Consider the following 13746-nt stretch of genomic DNA (forward strand, 5'->3'; position numbering starts at 1 on the left):
TATACCACGGTCATTTGCCAAGTGAAAGCTGTTCTTGATGTTTACAGTGTCAGTTTTGATGAGACTGTATGTCTTCATCAGGTCATTTCTCCCGAGGTTTTTTTTTCTCCATTATTCATCATTGGAGTTTGGGTTCCTCGCCACAGCAGAGCAGTGCAGTGTTGGCTTGCTCACCGGGAGACTGCATTTATTTATTTATTCATTTATTTATTAGATATTATTTATTAGAATGATCTTGCTTGGTCTATAAACACCATGCACTGTGCTGTGTTTTACCTCTCTGTGTTTTTCTTATTTGCTCCTGTAAAGCTGCTTTGGAACAATGCACATTGTGAAAAGCGCTATATAAATAAAATTGAATTGAATTGAATTGAATTTCAAATGTTGATCAAACGGACTGGAACTACCCGTGCGTTAAACGGTTTTAATGCACAACTTCCAGCCAATCGGAATCCAGTATGCAAACAGACCATGGTATCATCATATTTAACAGAAGGTTTTATTATAAACATATGCAAATAAACAGCTCAGCTAAACGCACACTGATGATGTGTTTATTTTTTTTAAAGATAATTTTTATGCTGTAAAAAGTATTTTTATTTTAGCTCGTGAAACATATCGTCAGGATTAGAATCACTAAAGAAAATTGGTTATATCTTCCTTCGAGTTGTTGCAATCTCATGCGGCGCTGCGCAGACAGATCGGCGTATGACATCATTGCAGCTCTCGCGAGACTTGATGTCAGCCGATCGGTTAGCGCAGCTGCATGAAGTCGAATACAGCTGTTGTATTTGGTGTATGCACGCAGATCTCGTGTTGTTGTTCGTGTGCATGTCAGTATGTGATATGTGTGTGTGTTGTGAGATCAGTTTCGTTGATTCGCGTCAGCGGGCACTTTAAGTGTGTCGAGTGAGCGCGCATGCGCAGAGCAGCAGTGGAGGTTCACGATGGCGTCGAGCGCAGCGACCCGCACCGCCGCTAAAGCCGTTAAACCGATCTTCAGCCGCGACCTGCAGGAGGCCCGACGGAGAGTTCGAGAACTGTACCGGGCCTGGTACCGCGAGGTGCCGAGCACAGGTGACGTTACGACACGCGCTCAAACACACACGAGCGGATCCGCGTCAAGGTCACAAACACACACTCATGACGACATATAAACAACACAAAACACAGTTACCGTACAACATAGAGTTAGACATGTAACCCTCATATACACACAATGAAACACGCGAATAAAGAACCCGCAACATAACATACTGACACACACACACGTATGTTTTAATGAGTTGTATACTGTACAAACTGCATGTTATCCCCTAACCCTAAAGATCGTAGAAACCTTTTTGCATTTTTAGATTTTCAAAAATTATCGTTCTGTACCTTTTATAAGCTTTTGTGCCCATGACACGAGTCCCCATGAGTTGGTGTGCATTCAGGTGTAGGTCCCCACTAACATATAAAAACCACACACACACACAAACACTGAGTTTAAAGATGTTAAATACATGTGTGTTGTGTTTCAGTTCACGTGTATCAGCTGGATATTTCTGCACGTCAAGGCCGAGAGAAAGTGAGAGAGATGTTCGACAAAAACAAACACGTGACGGACCCTCGAGTCGTGGACATGCTGGTCATAAAGGTAACAAACACTTGCTGAGAGCATCCCATCCATCACAGATCACACCTGACCTCACACTCACATTTGTCCAGCAGAATAGTGTGTGTGTAATAAAGAAACATGTAATGTGTCCATGATTTATGAGCCACGGGTGTGAGTACATGATGAAGCTTGATTCTTAAATGCTCATCCACCTTTAAATCCATCCTTCACATGATATCTCTTATCATTCACTCATCCTCATGACATCTCAGATGTGTGTGACTTCATATCTTCAGGTAAACACAAACGAATCATTTTATGTTCAAATGCTGTCGTGTTATTTTATCGTATGAGACATCCATCACCAGTCATGACAGTAACACGAATGACTCCGTACAACAACATTACAATCAGTCCTTTTTAGTTCTAACATTATAGACACAAGTAACCAATGAAGTCTGAAGAACATGTGTTGTTGTGTTTTTTCATGAGTTGTGTAAACACTTGCTGTGTGTGTGTGTGTGTGTGTGTGTCAGGGGAAGATGGAGCTGGAGGAGACCATAAACGTCTGGAAGCAGAAGACTCACATCATGAGGTTCTTTCATGAGACGGAGACACCGCGTCCCACTGATTTCCTCTCTAAATTTTACCATGGACACGACCCCTGACCCTGTAACACATGTGTGACATCATTGTGTGCTTCTGGACTGTAAATAAATACACTCGTGATAAAATACACCGTCTGTCTGGTTTATTGAAAACACTGTCACATCAGTTCTGTTTGACATCAGTCAGTAGTCACGTAAAAACACTGATTCTTGAGAGCGTGAAAGGACCAAAAAATAGCATAAATACTTGATCGCAAGAAATTCTGTATATAAATGAAAGAAACATCATTTTGATAGAATTGTTTTAAACGGCATGCTCTATACTGGAAGATACAGTACATACACTTCCAAAAAACAGAGCTCTGTAAGTGTTCAAACAATACATGGATTATATTTGACATGAAAAATGCCTTAAAAATGAGTGTTCTGACTTTGCGTCAAGCCCGTCAGTATTTGAACGGTTCTGAATGAATGGGCAGTGAACTCTAGAGAGCCCGTTCTTCACCTCCTGCTCACGTGGATACCACAGAAGAACACATGGTCTGATAGGTTTTTAAAAGATTTAACTCAGAATGTTGGAATCTCTACAGTCACAGTTTTAACACGTCATCCCCGAGTCAACACTTCTGTCAATCGCTGTGGGATAGATCTTATGTTCATAAGCTTCAACTGAGGAAAACAAAACCATTTCGTTGAGTAAGAAGGAAATAAAAAGATTTGATATTTGGTTCAATTTGTTGTGTTAAAGTATAGAAACATCAACGACATGATGTCTTGTTGACCTAAGACCGTTGCTTGTGATTAATAATAAGAAGAAAGTTGGCGAATTAGGAATATAGAACTGGATCTTTCATAATAGTGCAACAAAACAAAAATCAATGTATTTGATCAAATTACTGTGAATACATGTCCATTTTCAGATGATGAAAACATTTTCTACAAATATAACTATGATTAATGAATGATAATGATGTCAAACACACATCGTCCCTCATGGCAAGAATCTGTGAGATATCAAGTGTTTTACTTCTCATCACTTGACGTGTTTCATGTGATCTGCTGCTCGACGCTCTTGTGCTGACTTTAGTTCTTATTCATGGACTCTTTCATTATTAAATAAGTAGAGATGTGTTTTATGTTTTCAATAAGAATACCAGAGTAATTGACTGAATATGTGATTGTATGACACGGATCTCACGCGCTCCAGTGTTTGACTTTATTCATACAGATGAGAGATTCAATCAGCATCTGTGAAAACAAACATGACACTCTTAGTATGACACTCGTATGACACGCACATATGAAACGCATGTTTGTTTACCTGTCATTAATCATCATCATCATCATCTTCAGGCACAAATATATCATGTTCTTCCAGTAACGCTGCGAAATTCTTACTGATCTGAGTGCCAACGTACAGGAACGGAGCTACAACCATCATGATCCGCATCAGACCGAAAGACGTCTGCACAAACAGATACGTGTCACCAGCACTACACAACACTACACACATCACTCATGGGTCATGGATGAGTATTCACTGCGAGTCATGCTCGGATGTATAAAAGAGATCAACCTGACCTGAGATCTGAAGCCACGTGAAAGCTGTCAGCATCATTCTTTTCTTTCTAGATATGAATGTGTGCTTTTATCATACAAAAAAAGACAAAGAAAATCAAAAGCACTGAAGTCCTTATTCCAGATCTATAAATGACTATCATGGCCATATCACTTGTTTTATACCATGAACTGGTATTGAAGAAAAAGATGAATGCCAGGGAGTTTTGGTATCATTTACATGCCGGAGCATGTAATCAGCACGGCTGGTCTACTATCAGCAATCACCGCATCTACACAATCAGCCCTAGCGAGCTCGCTTATAAATAGGGAAACCATCTTACCTGCTCTATCTCTTAAGATTAAGCATCTACATTAGTTCGAAGCTATGTCCGAGACCCCCGCCAACGAAGATTTGTCTGCTAACCGCATCTCTTCAGCGCCGCCGAGCGCTTCCCACCATTCCAGCTCAGGTTCGGATTCAGGAAGCGATTCCCCGGCTTCATCACGTGGCCGCCAGCTCCGCCACTCCGCACCTCGCAAAGCAAAAGCCAGAGTTTGCACACCAGGCCCAGAAAGATGTCCAACCCCTTCTCCGGCTTCTTCTTACACCTCAACACGCAACACGATCCCCGCCTTCCAGAAATGGACCGTCCAGAGCCTACGACGCTATCCAACGCGGACATCCATTTCAACAGGCGGATGACCAAGGCGGAGCTTTACGGCCTCCTCGCCTCCTCCCAGGCAGATGCCACCTTTCCAAAGTCCGTTCCGCAAAAAACCACTGACAAGCCGGGCACGGCTCGTGGTTCTCCTTATTCCCGGCCCGGGCAATCCACCTCCGCGGCTCGTTGCGGCCACCCGTTGGCAAGTCGGAACAGCAGGCCATCCGCGAGCTCGGGTAACGCCACGGATTTCCCGGACGCTAGGGACCCCCCAGTCGAGAGTTTACAGCAACTCGTCCCTCTAGCAGTAGGCCAGCTGAAGGATCTAGCCAACACTCCAGTCGTCAAGGCTAGCCGCCCAGGCGACTTAAGCTCACTAGCACCCGGAGCTCCGGTGCATTATTACCCATTCCCCGCCCCAGGCTCTTGGCCCGCGGCGCCTCTGTCGACAACTAGCGTGAGGCTGCCTCTGCTGGTGATGCAGGCGCCGGGTCTCAGCCATCACACGGACACCTTAGAAGCCGCCGCTAGCGCGAGCATGCCTCCGCTAGCCGCTCAAGTGGCCGCCATCCCCTCCCTTCTCTCTCTTCCACAGTCCAGATCGCACTTCTCATTGGCCACGGCAACAGCGATGCCCGTGCCAATAAATGCACCGGCTTTGGAACCACCTCCAGTATAGGGGAACATCAGAGCTCAGATTTTGACAGGTGCGGATACAGACCTTTATTTACTTCTCTCACCTTTATCACCCCCGTCAACCGAGCGGCAGATCACTTACGGCGATCTATCGCTCACCTTCAAAAATCAGTCACCCAACCACACCCGCACTCTGTCATTCCCTGAATTCACTGTCTCCTTTTCCCGCTTCACTGACGTAATCTGCACTGTGTTCCCTCATAGGAGACGCGAGCTGAGCGATTACCTCGCCATTGTGGCAGAGCTCGCTCTCTCCTATGGGGGTACACACTTTTATATGTATCACAAACTTTTCTCAGCCAAATGCGCCATTCGCGTAGCTCAGTGGAACCAGTGCCCCTACTGGGGAGCACTGGACACTGAGCTACATAACAGGGTCTTCCTCGGTGTCCGCAATATTTCTTGCGCGGTATGTTGCTCAGTAGCGCATACCACAATCAAATGCCCCCTAGTCACCCCCTCTCTTCCCCCACGCTCAGCCTCGCCTCCCAAATCCACCTCCTCTGTACCGCGCCTGCCAAATCGCCCAGCATACCAAACCTCTGGGCAACCCAGCAATTTCGAGGCTTGCAGGAACTTTAACATAGGCAGATGCTTTAGACAGAGATGTCGATTCCTGCATGTGTGCACATTATGCAGCGGCGCACACGCTCAAATTGTTTGCCCAGTGTCACAAGCTCCAAATAAAAAACATAAAAATTACCTCTCGACTCCTGTGAACGTTTCTTGTTTGTCTTTCGAGTTATCTTCGCACCCCGACACCCAGTTCACTGATTATCTCCTGACCGGTCTCGCGAACGGCTTCGACCCCGGCGTTATCAGTCTTCCATCACACAGCTTAATATGCCCCAACCTCCAGTCTGCGCTCGCCGAACCTGAGTCAGTCGATCTCCTCATAAAAAAGGAGATCGACGCTAAATTCATTATCGGCCCCTTCGACGCTCCCCCTTTTACAGCGTTTCACATCAGCCCCATTGCCGTAGCGACACGTAAATTCTCGGGCAAAAAGCGCCTCATGATCTCTCATCACCGCACGGCTCTGCCTTTCCAAGCATCAACAGCCTCATTCCGATCGAGGAATTTTCTCTGCACTATCATAACATCGATCAAGCCATCACTTTAATTAAACACGCCGGTCGTGGCACTTGGCTAGCCAAAGTCGACATCACATCCGCGTTTAAAGTCATGCTCATCCACCCAGACTTCTGGCACCTCTTCGGCATCCGATGGCGCAATAAATTTGACTTTTCTGTCCGTCTCACTTTCGGCTGCAGAAGCAGCCCAAAAGTTTTCGACATGTTGTCAGAGGCAATTTGCTGGATTCTCTCTAACAATTATGCAATTCCCTACCTCATCCACCTACTAGACGATTTTTTAATCATCTCATCTCCCGACTTGCTTCCGGCTGCGCATCTAGCAAAAGTCCAGCAGGTTTTCGAAAATCTCGGTGTTCCCCTCGCCTCAGACAAAACTTCAGGACCGAGCACGTCCATCGAATTTCTCGGAATTAAATTAGACTCGCTTAAATTCCAGGCTTCTCTGCCAAAAGAGAAAATCGACAGAACGATCGTGATCGCTTCCGCCCTATTAGCTAATCCCCGCTGCTCCAAATGCGAGCTCCTGTCTGTTCTCGGCCATCTGAATTTTGCGATGAGAATAATCCCGCAAGGCCGTCCGTTCGTTTCACACCTCCTTTCTCTCGCGTCCTCCGCACACGCTCTAGAGGACACCTTATCCATATCCAGACCCTGCCTTGACGAGCTGAGCTTATGGATAAAATTCCTCAGACAATGGAACGGCTTGTCATTTTTCTACAGTGACATGGCCTCCTCCCCCACCGATATTCACCTGTTCACAGACGCCGCCCCTTCCATCGGTTTCAGAGGCTTTTACCAAGGCCGTTGGTTTGCATCCACTTGGCCCCCCCAGCTCTTAGAGATTCCGCAGGCTTTAGCATCTTCAGCACTTTTCGAGCTGTATCCACTGGTCGTCGCAGCATCCCTATGGGGGAAAGAGTGGTCGGCTTCCAGTATAATCGTACATTGTGATAACGAGGCAACTGTTCATTGTATTAACAAAGGCCACTCCCCCGCCTTAAAGCCGTTCCTCAGACTCCTCATCTGGATCTCAGCCTGTGACCAGTTCATTCTAACTGCCAAACACATTCCTGGATCAAAAAAAATCAGATTGCTGACGCCCTTTCTCGTTTTGCCTTCCAGAAGTTCAGGCTGCTGGCGCCCGAAGCAGATCCCTTGCCAACACCGGTACCTCCCTATTCGGAGCTGATATTCCGGTAAACCACCCCCTAAAAACCCTCCTCGATGCCTCTCTAAACTCCATCACCCAAGCCGTCTCCCTTAGGACCCTCCAATCTTATCTCACTGCATGAAAAAGCTTCCAAGTCTTTTCACCAGGCGTTCAACATTCCCTTTCCCGATTTTTCTGTCCTCACCATCACCTCCTACATCTCCTTCCTAAACTCTTCAAAGAACCTCCAAGCCAGCTCAATTAAAGGTTACATGAGTGGAGTCCAGTTCTTCCACAAGCTCATATTCAACTCTCCATCTGCAGCCATAACCAGCTCCCAAACTTCTATGCTCATCAAGGGCATTCAAAGAACCCAGCCCGCTCGCTCAGACGCCAGGCAACCTATAACCCTGGATATACTGACCAGATGCATTTCTACCCTCCGTAAAGGATGTCACTCAAAGCATGTCGATCGCACACTCGACACCATGTTTATCCTAGCATTCTTCGGCTTTCTAAGATGTTCGGAAATTTCTACCACATCCATCTTTAACCCGCTAATCCATCCAACGGTATCAGACCTGTCAGTACTCGATTCAGAGATGATGTCATTCTCAATTAAACAAAGCAAGACGGACCAAACCAGGAGAGGACATTTCATCTACATATTCAACCTCCAATCACCAATTCAACCTTATCAGACCCTCCTAGCCTACCTTCACTTCAGGAAATTCCAAACCAAAACCACATTGGATCCTCTCTTCGTCGACGAATCCAACCGCCCAGTTACATGCTTCTGGTTCCAAAAGCACCTCAAAGCCGTCCTGCTCCTGTCCGGCATCCCCGCAGACCACTTTTCCGGCCACTCCTTCCGCATAGGCGCAGCAACCACAGCCGCCCAAAAAGCCTCTCGCAGTCTCAAATTCAAGCACTAGGGCGCTGGACATCGGAATCTTTCAAGAGCTACATCAGGTCAGATCGCTCCATCATCAGGGAAGCCCATCGAACCCTCATTTCCCGAATCATCTAAAGAATCCATCCTTCACCTGCACGGGCTCGAACCTCCACCACTTCGGCCTTCATCTCCCTAGCGGGAGACCTCACCACCACAGCAACCGCCTCAGCAATCACCAGGGATTTAATTCAAGACCCGTCGCTTCAGAACGCGCCCGCAGGGGCCAGCGCCCACGTCTCGGGCTCTGCCGCAGCAGACTCTACAGCAGAAGCCAACAGCGCAGCAGCGACCGCCTCGGCAGAGGCCTGCACTTCCATTGCAACAATAGCAATCAGCATCTTCAAAGCCACATCAGCAGAGGCCAGCACTTCTTCTCAATGTAGAAACCAGCATAGCTGCAGCGACTGCCTCAGCAGAGGTCAGCACTTCCATCTCAAGCGTAGACACCAGCATCGCCGCAGCGACTACCTGGGCAGAGAATAGCACTTCCATTCAAGCATAGAAGCCAACATTGCCACAGCCTCAGCCGAGGCCAGCTTTTCCATTTCAAGCATGAAAGCAAGCACCGCGACAAGAAGCATCCAAGAAGCCCGAGCTTCCATCTAAGCGCAGAAGCCAGCGTCGCCGCAGCGATCGCCTCCGCAGAGGCCCGTGCTTCCATCTCAAGCGCCGAAGCCAGCGTCGCCGCAGTGATCGCCTCAGCAGAGGCCCGTGCTTCCATCGAAAGCGCAGAAGCCAGCATCACTGTAGTGACCGCCTCCGCAGAGGCCCGTGCTTCCATCGAAAGCGCTGAAGCCAGTGTCGCCGCAGCGATCGCCTCCGCAGAGGCCCGTGCTTCCATCGAAAGCGCAGAAGCCAGCGTCGCAGCAGCGATCGCCTCCGCAGAGGCCAGTGCTTCCATCTAAAGCGTCGAAGCCAGCGTCGCAGCAGCGATCGCCTCTGCAGAGGCCAGTGCTTCCGTCTCGCATTCTGCCGCCTACGACTTCTACGGAAGGAAGCATCACAGCAGCGTTCACCCCAGCAGGAGCCTTCACTATTACAGCCGGCTCCCTCCTTCAGTCGCCTCCTTCCAGTATCAGGCTTAACCCCAGGGACACCCACGAAGCCATGTTCATTTATGGTTTCTGAAATCCCCATATTTACAACCTCTACGTGCACTACTCCCAGCCGCTCACGGATTCCAACTTCTCATCACTCCAGCAGGCACCCTCACTGCATATCGGTCTCAACCATCCTCCGAGGAACCCCTACCCCATTCTTGTCTCATCACAAACCTCATCTCCTAAGGAGCCCTCATCCTCTCGTCTTACCCGAACGCAGTCCACGCCTCCGCAGCATCGCGTTGGGGGGTATGCGTACTCCGGCGGCTGTCCCACTCTTGCTTTATTGGGGTGTGCTCTGGGCTCAACCGGTTCCGAGCTCGGCGCACTCACCCTGACCAAGGTGTAGAGTGTTTCGGGCTCGGATAGATCTGGCGAGCTCGGAGCCCGCTTCCCGGATAGCACGCCAAATACGCATAACCTTATAACCACGCTCTATCATTATTTCCCTATCAACATCACTGTTATCTGCGCAGGTAAACTCGTGAACTCACAGTATCTCAAAAACAGGATTTGAACGGTATTGTTTTACATGAATAAATAAAGGCTTAGTTCAGCATGATGTGTTATTCAGACGTTTCTCTTTAAATACAATCACCATCACTTCAGGCGTCTGTGAAGTGACCCACATTTGGTTTGCCTGAAAAAGAGTACAATTCAGTTTGCACATGGCGTACATTTCTTTAAATGACCTTTTTAAAAATGATCTTAAAACATCATGTGATGCAACAATGATGATAAAAATCATCAGATTCTACATATAGATCTTAAACTGATGCTGACAGCTTCTGAAAAACTGAGAATTACTCCGTAAATCTTCATCCGTGACATTTCATGGTGTCTTCATAATGTCAGTGTTTCTTTCTTCACAAACGGATTCAAATCTCAATTATAAGTGGAAGTTTGACTGATTTGACATGACTCCAAAGTGAAACGTCACATCAGATGTCATCGTTACTACACGACACTACACTAATCACTAATTACATCACCGCAGGGATGACTAATGTTACATATTTATCTAATACTAATTATTATTACTGCATATGACGGCAAACACACAGTTATACTGATATTAATCAACAATGACATTGATTTCTGTAGTGCTGTTATAATCACGTTATACTCTGTGTGTGTGTGTGTGTGTGTGTGTGTGTGTGTGTGTGTGTGTGTGTGTGTGTGTGTGTGTGTGTGTGTGTGTGTGTGTGTGTGTGTGTGTGTGTGTGTGTGTGTGTGTGTGTCAGAGACTCACGCACTTTCTTGGGTTTGGATAGAATGGCGCCGGTGCTCGAGCTCACAGCGGTTCGGTGCTGACTGAACACGAGCCGACTGCGCCGAACCGGACCGACGACAACAGAGAACAACCGACGGACCGACACCGCCGCCATGAACCCCGCTGCGCTGACACACACACACACACACACACACGCACACGGCTCTCGAACAGACACGGAAATGTCCGAGCGCTCACGGAAATGCACGAGATGTTCTAGCACTGAACTGGGGCTTGTTTGCGCTCCATGTTACGCTCATTTAGTCGTTTATATGAGTTGGCACACAGTTCATAAAACAGCCGAATCATGTTTAACTTGATTCTAAATCTGCTCTGTCGAAAACTTCGATGGCTCGATCAGTTTGTTACTAGTTTATAACACGTTCACTAGTATTTTCTCTTCTCGTATTTTTAACATAATTTGTACGTATAATAATTATGTAACATCCACACAATAATGTCTCATTTATGATTGATTGTCTTGTAAGGACACAAATATGGAACATGTTTTAATATTCAGCAGAATGAAATATGTTTATTTCAGCATTCATCAATATTTACATCATGTTTCAGTCACTGACGCAAAACACACAACAGGTCCGTTTGTCTTTTATAAATACTGTACACAAAGTGAAATTTATTTAGAAAACAAAGCAACTAACTCATTTCAGTGGCCAAAGCGAAAGAAAACACAGGCAAGTTGAAAAGCAGCAGTCATGTAAGAATGTGCTGTGTGTCAATCAAATCAAGTGAAATGAGATGATCATCAGTATTTACACCTTATTCTTCATGACATCATCATCATCATATTCAAGTGTTTCTCTACTGGCCTGTTTGTGTGAAGTTAAACAACCAGAAAAAATAAATAACTGATATAAAACATTCAACAGCTAAGAGAAAACCCAGAGCCGAGGAAGAAGAGGAAGATGAAGACGCGTGAGATTCACTTCAGGTGTGTGCAGATAAAACCTCACTGCTGAAAGAAACACAAACCACACACACAACACTCATTACATAAACACAAAAAACATGTCTTCAAACTAAATCATGCTTACTTTATTCAAGTGTGCTACTAGTATACTTCATTTAAACTAAAAAAAGTATACTTTCATTCTCATTTTTGTGTACTCCTGAGAAATTGACACTTACTGTAAATATACTTGACTTGTACGGACAGGAAATATAACGATATATTTCAAGCAGAAAATTACACTTTTATGAACTAAGCATTTAGCCCCAAAAAGTACTTGAATACTACACTTACAAGTATACTAGCAGTGCCATTACTGTATTAGTATACTTAATCCGGAGAACACACCTAAAGTACGCATATTTTTTTGTAAATGTCGTAATGTTATTTATTTAGTATGCATAATTATTTTTTGTAGTTCAGCGTGTGATGATGGTTGTGTGACCTGTTTAAAGGACAGACGTCTGAAGAATGTGTTGATGTGAAACGCTGTCGCAGGTTGAACGGAGCTGCCGTCTCTCCTCGTGTCCTCCAGCTCCATCATCCGAGCGCCCGCTATGGCTCTCTTCATTCTGAGACTCTTGAGCAGCTGAGCTCCAGGACCCAAACCAGACGTGGGCCGAGACGACACGCTGATGTACGCCGCGTCCTTCTGCTGCTGATCGTAACTCACTGTGAGAGAGAGAGAGAGCGAGTCGTCCCACACATCTCACTGCGACTCTGCTCGTGATGTGCAGCGCCGGGTTACCTGTGGCCGTGAGGACGGTGTCTGTGGTGCTGCTCAGCTCCAGGAGGATCATGGGATACATGGGATGAAACAGGAAGAGTCTGCGCAAAACCGGCTCAGCTGCAGCCGCCTGCCGAACACAAACACAAGCACGTTCACGCTCAACCCATTCCCCAACGCACCAAACCCGCATGTGACGGAAGTGAGGTTGCCTTGGTAACGTTCTGCGAATGAGAGAGCGGATCTCCCGCCCAAAAGAGGAACACCGATTGGCCAGATGTGGTCAGAACGGTCACATCTTCTACTGCCAGACGAGGACACACAAACTCCGCCTCCCATAAGCTCCGCCCACGAGCACCGTCAATGATTTGCACCTGTCATTCAAACAGATGGTCAGCGGCACATAAACTTGTAGCGTGTGCGCGTTAATGAGATGCTAATGAGATTCACACCTTCCTGACGCCATTGGCTGACTGATGAATGAGTAGATCAGGAACACCGTCATCATTAAAGTGACCCGACGCCGGACGACTGCAAACACACACACACACACACACACACACACACGTGGTGGTCAGATGTGTAGATGTGTGTGCTGTATGAGGTTTGTGATGTGTGTACCTGTGTATGGAGGTGAGACGCAGGGTCCATTCGGGGCGGCCGTCGCTCTCTCTCACCACAGACAGTCTGCTGTTCAATCCACACACCAGAATCCAATCACTGCGACTGGAGTTCAGCGGCCGCACGCTGTCCACATTATTGTTTGTGTGACACAGACCGGCCACCAGAGGAACCAACAACTCCACCTGCTCAGAGCCACTGACACACACACACACACACACTAAGTGACGATGTGTGTGTGTGTGTGTGTGTGTGTACTGGTTTAGCTATAGTTGTGAGGGCCAAATGTCAATCTCAGTACCACAGTGAAATACGTGTGAAGCCACTTGTGAGGACATTTGACTGGTCCTCACTACATAAAAAGGCTCATAATTGGCTCAAACAGTGTTTGTCTTTAAATGTAATAGAGTGCACATGTTTGTGTGGTTATTAGGTTAAGGGTCAGGGGATAGAATATATCATAAGCCTGATATAAAATCAATGGAAGTCTATGTAATGTCCTCACTAGTATACTGAAACAAACCTGTATGTGTGTTACTGTTGTTTGTGTGTGTTGTCACCTGTTGATATGAATGAGTGATGTTGTGTTGCTGTTCCTCAGATGCTCCCAGCTGGGGTCCTTCAGTGTGATTTTGGAGATGGGTGTCCTGCCTGTTGCCTGACTGTAAATGTAGCGGAGTGACACGGCCTCCACAGTGCCTGAACACACAACATGACAGTCATCCAG

General features: G+C 46.7%; 2 protein-coding genes and 1 pseudogene across 3 annotated transcripts in view; 2 read left to right on the forward strand and 1 right to left on the reverse strand.

The window, feature by feature from the left end:
• The first annotated feature begins 808 nt into the window (after positions 1–808).
• On the forward strand, positions 809–2336 carry ndufa6 (NADH:ubiquinone oxidoreductase subunit A6). The gene is made up of 3 exons (XM_057345344.1): positions 809–1077; positions 1524–1639; positions 2137–2336. Exons 1-3 carry the CDS (start codon positions 948–950, stop codon positions 2266–2268), a joined length of 378 nt encoding a protein of 125 aa, XP_057201327.1. The 5' UTR covers positions 809–947; the 3' UTR covers positions 2269–2336.
• Positions 2337–4344: 2008 nt separating this feature from the next.
• LOC130561205 (uncharacterized) lies at positions 4345–10669 on the forward strand (annotated as a pseudogene).
• A 544-nt stretch (positions 10670–11213) lies between these two features.
• fam234b (family with sequence similarity 234 member B) overlaps positions 11214–13746 on the reverse strand; it is a 7071-nt gene continuing 4538 nt past the window's right edge. Inside the window, exons 7-13 of one of the 2 annotated variants that reach the window (XM_057345238.1) lie at positions 13580–13718; positions 13020–13217; positions 12851–12929; positions 12611–12772; positions 12420–12528; positions 12117–12343; positions 11214–11674 (exon numbers count right to left, since the gene is read on the reverse strand). In XM_057345238.1, coding sequence (XP_057201221.1) covers positions 11672–11674; positions 12117–12343; positions 12420–12528; positions 12611–12772; positions 12851–12929; positions 13020–13217; positions 13580–13718 — 917 coding nt within the window. In that variant the 3' untranslated portion in view covers positions 11214–11671. Of the gene's footprint in view, positions 11678–12116; positions 12344–12419; positions 12529–12610; positions 12773–12850; positions 12930–13019; positions 13218–13579; positions 13719–13746 lie in introns of both variants that reach the window. The other variant, XM_057345237.1, reaches the window with a different exon arrangement.

The sequence above is a fragment of the Triplophysa rosa genome, linkage group LG11 (genome assembly GCF_024868665.1).
Source record: "Triplophysa rosa linkage group LG11, Trosa_1v2, whole genome shotgun sequence".
NCBI lineage: Eukaryota > Metazoa > Chordata > Actinopteri > Cypriniformes > Nemacheilidae > Triplophysa > Triplophysa rosa.

What these genes read in the sequence shown, in the direction of transcription:
- ndufa6 (XM_057345344.1), top strand. Translation starts at nt 948, where the DNA reads ATGGCGTCGAGCGCAGCGACCCGCACCGCCGCTAAAGCCGTTAAACCG. An exon ending in CCGCGAGGTGCCGAGCACAG is followed by an intron (nt 1,078 to 1,523) that starts GTGACGTTACGA and finishes GTTGTGTTTCAG; the next exon opens with TTCACGTGTATCAGCTGGAT. An exon ending in TGGACATGCTGGTCATAAAG is followed by an intron (nt 1,640 to 2,136) that starts GTAACAAACACT and finishes TGTGTGTGTCAG; the next exon opens with GGGAAGATGGAGCTGGAGGA.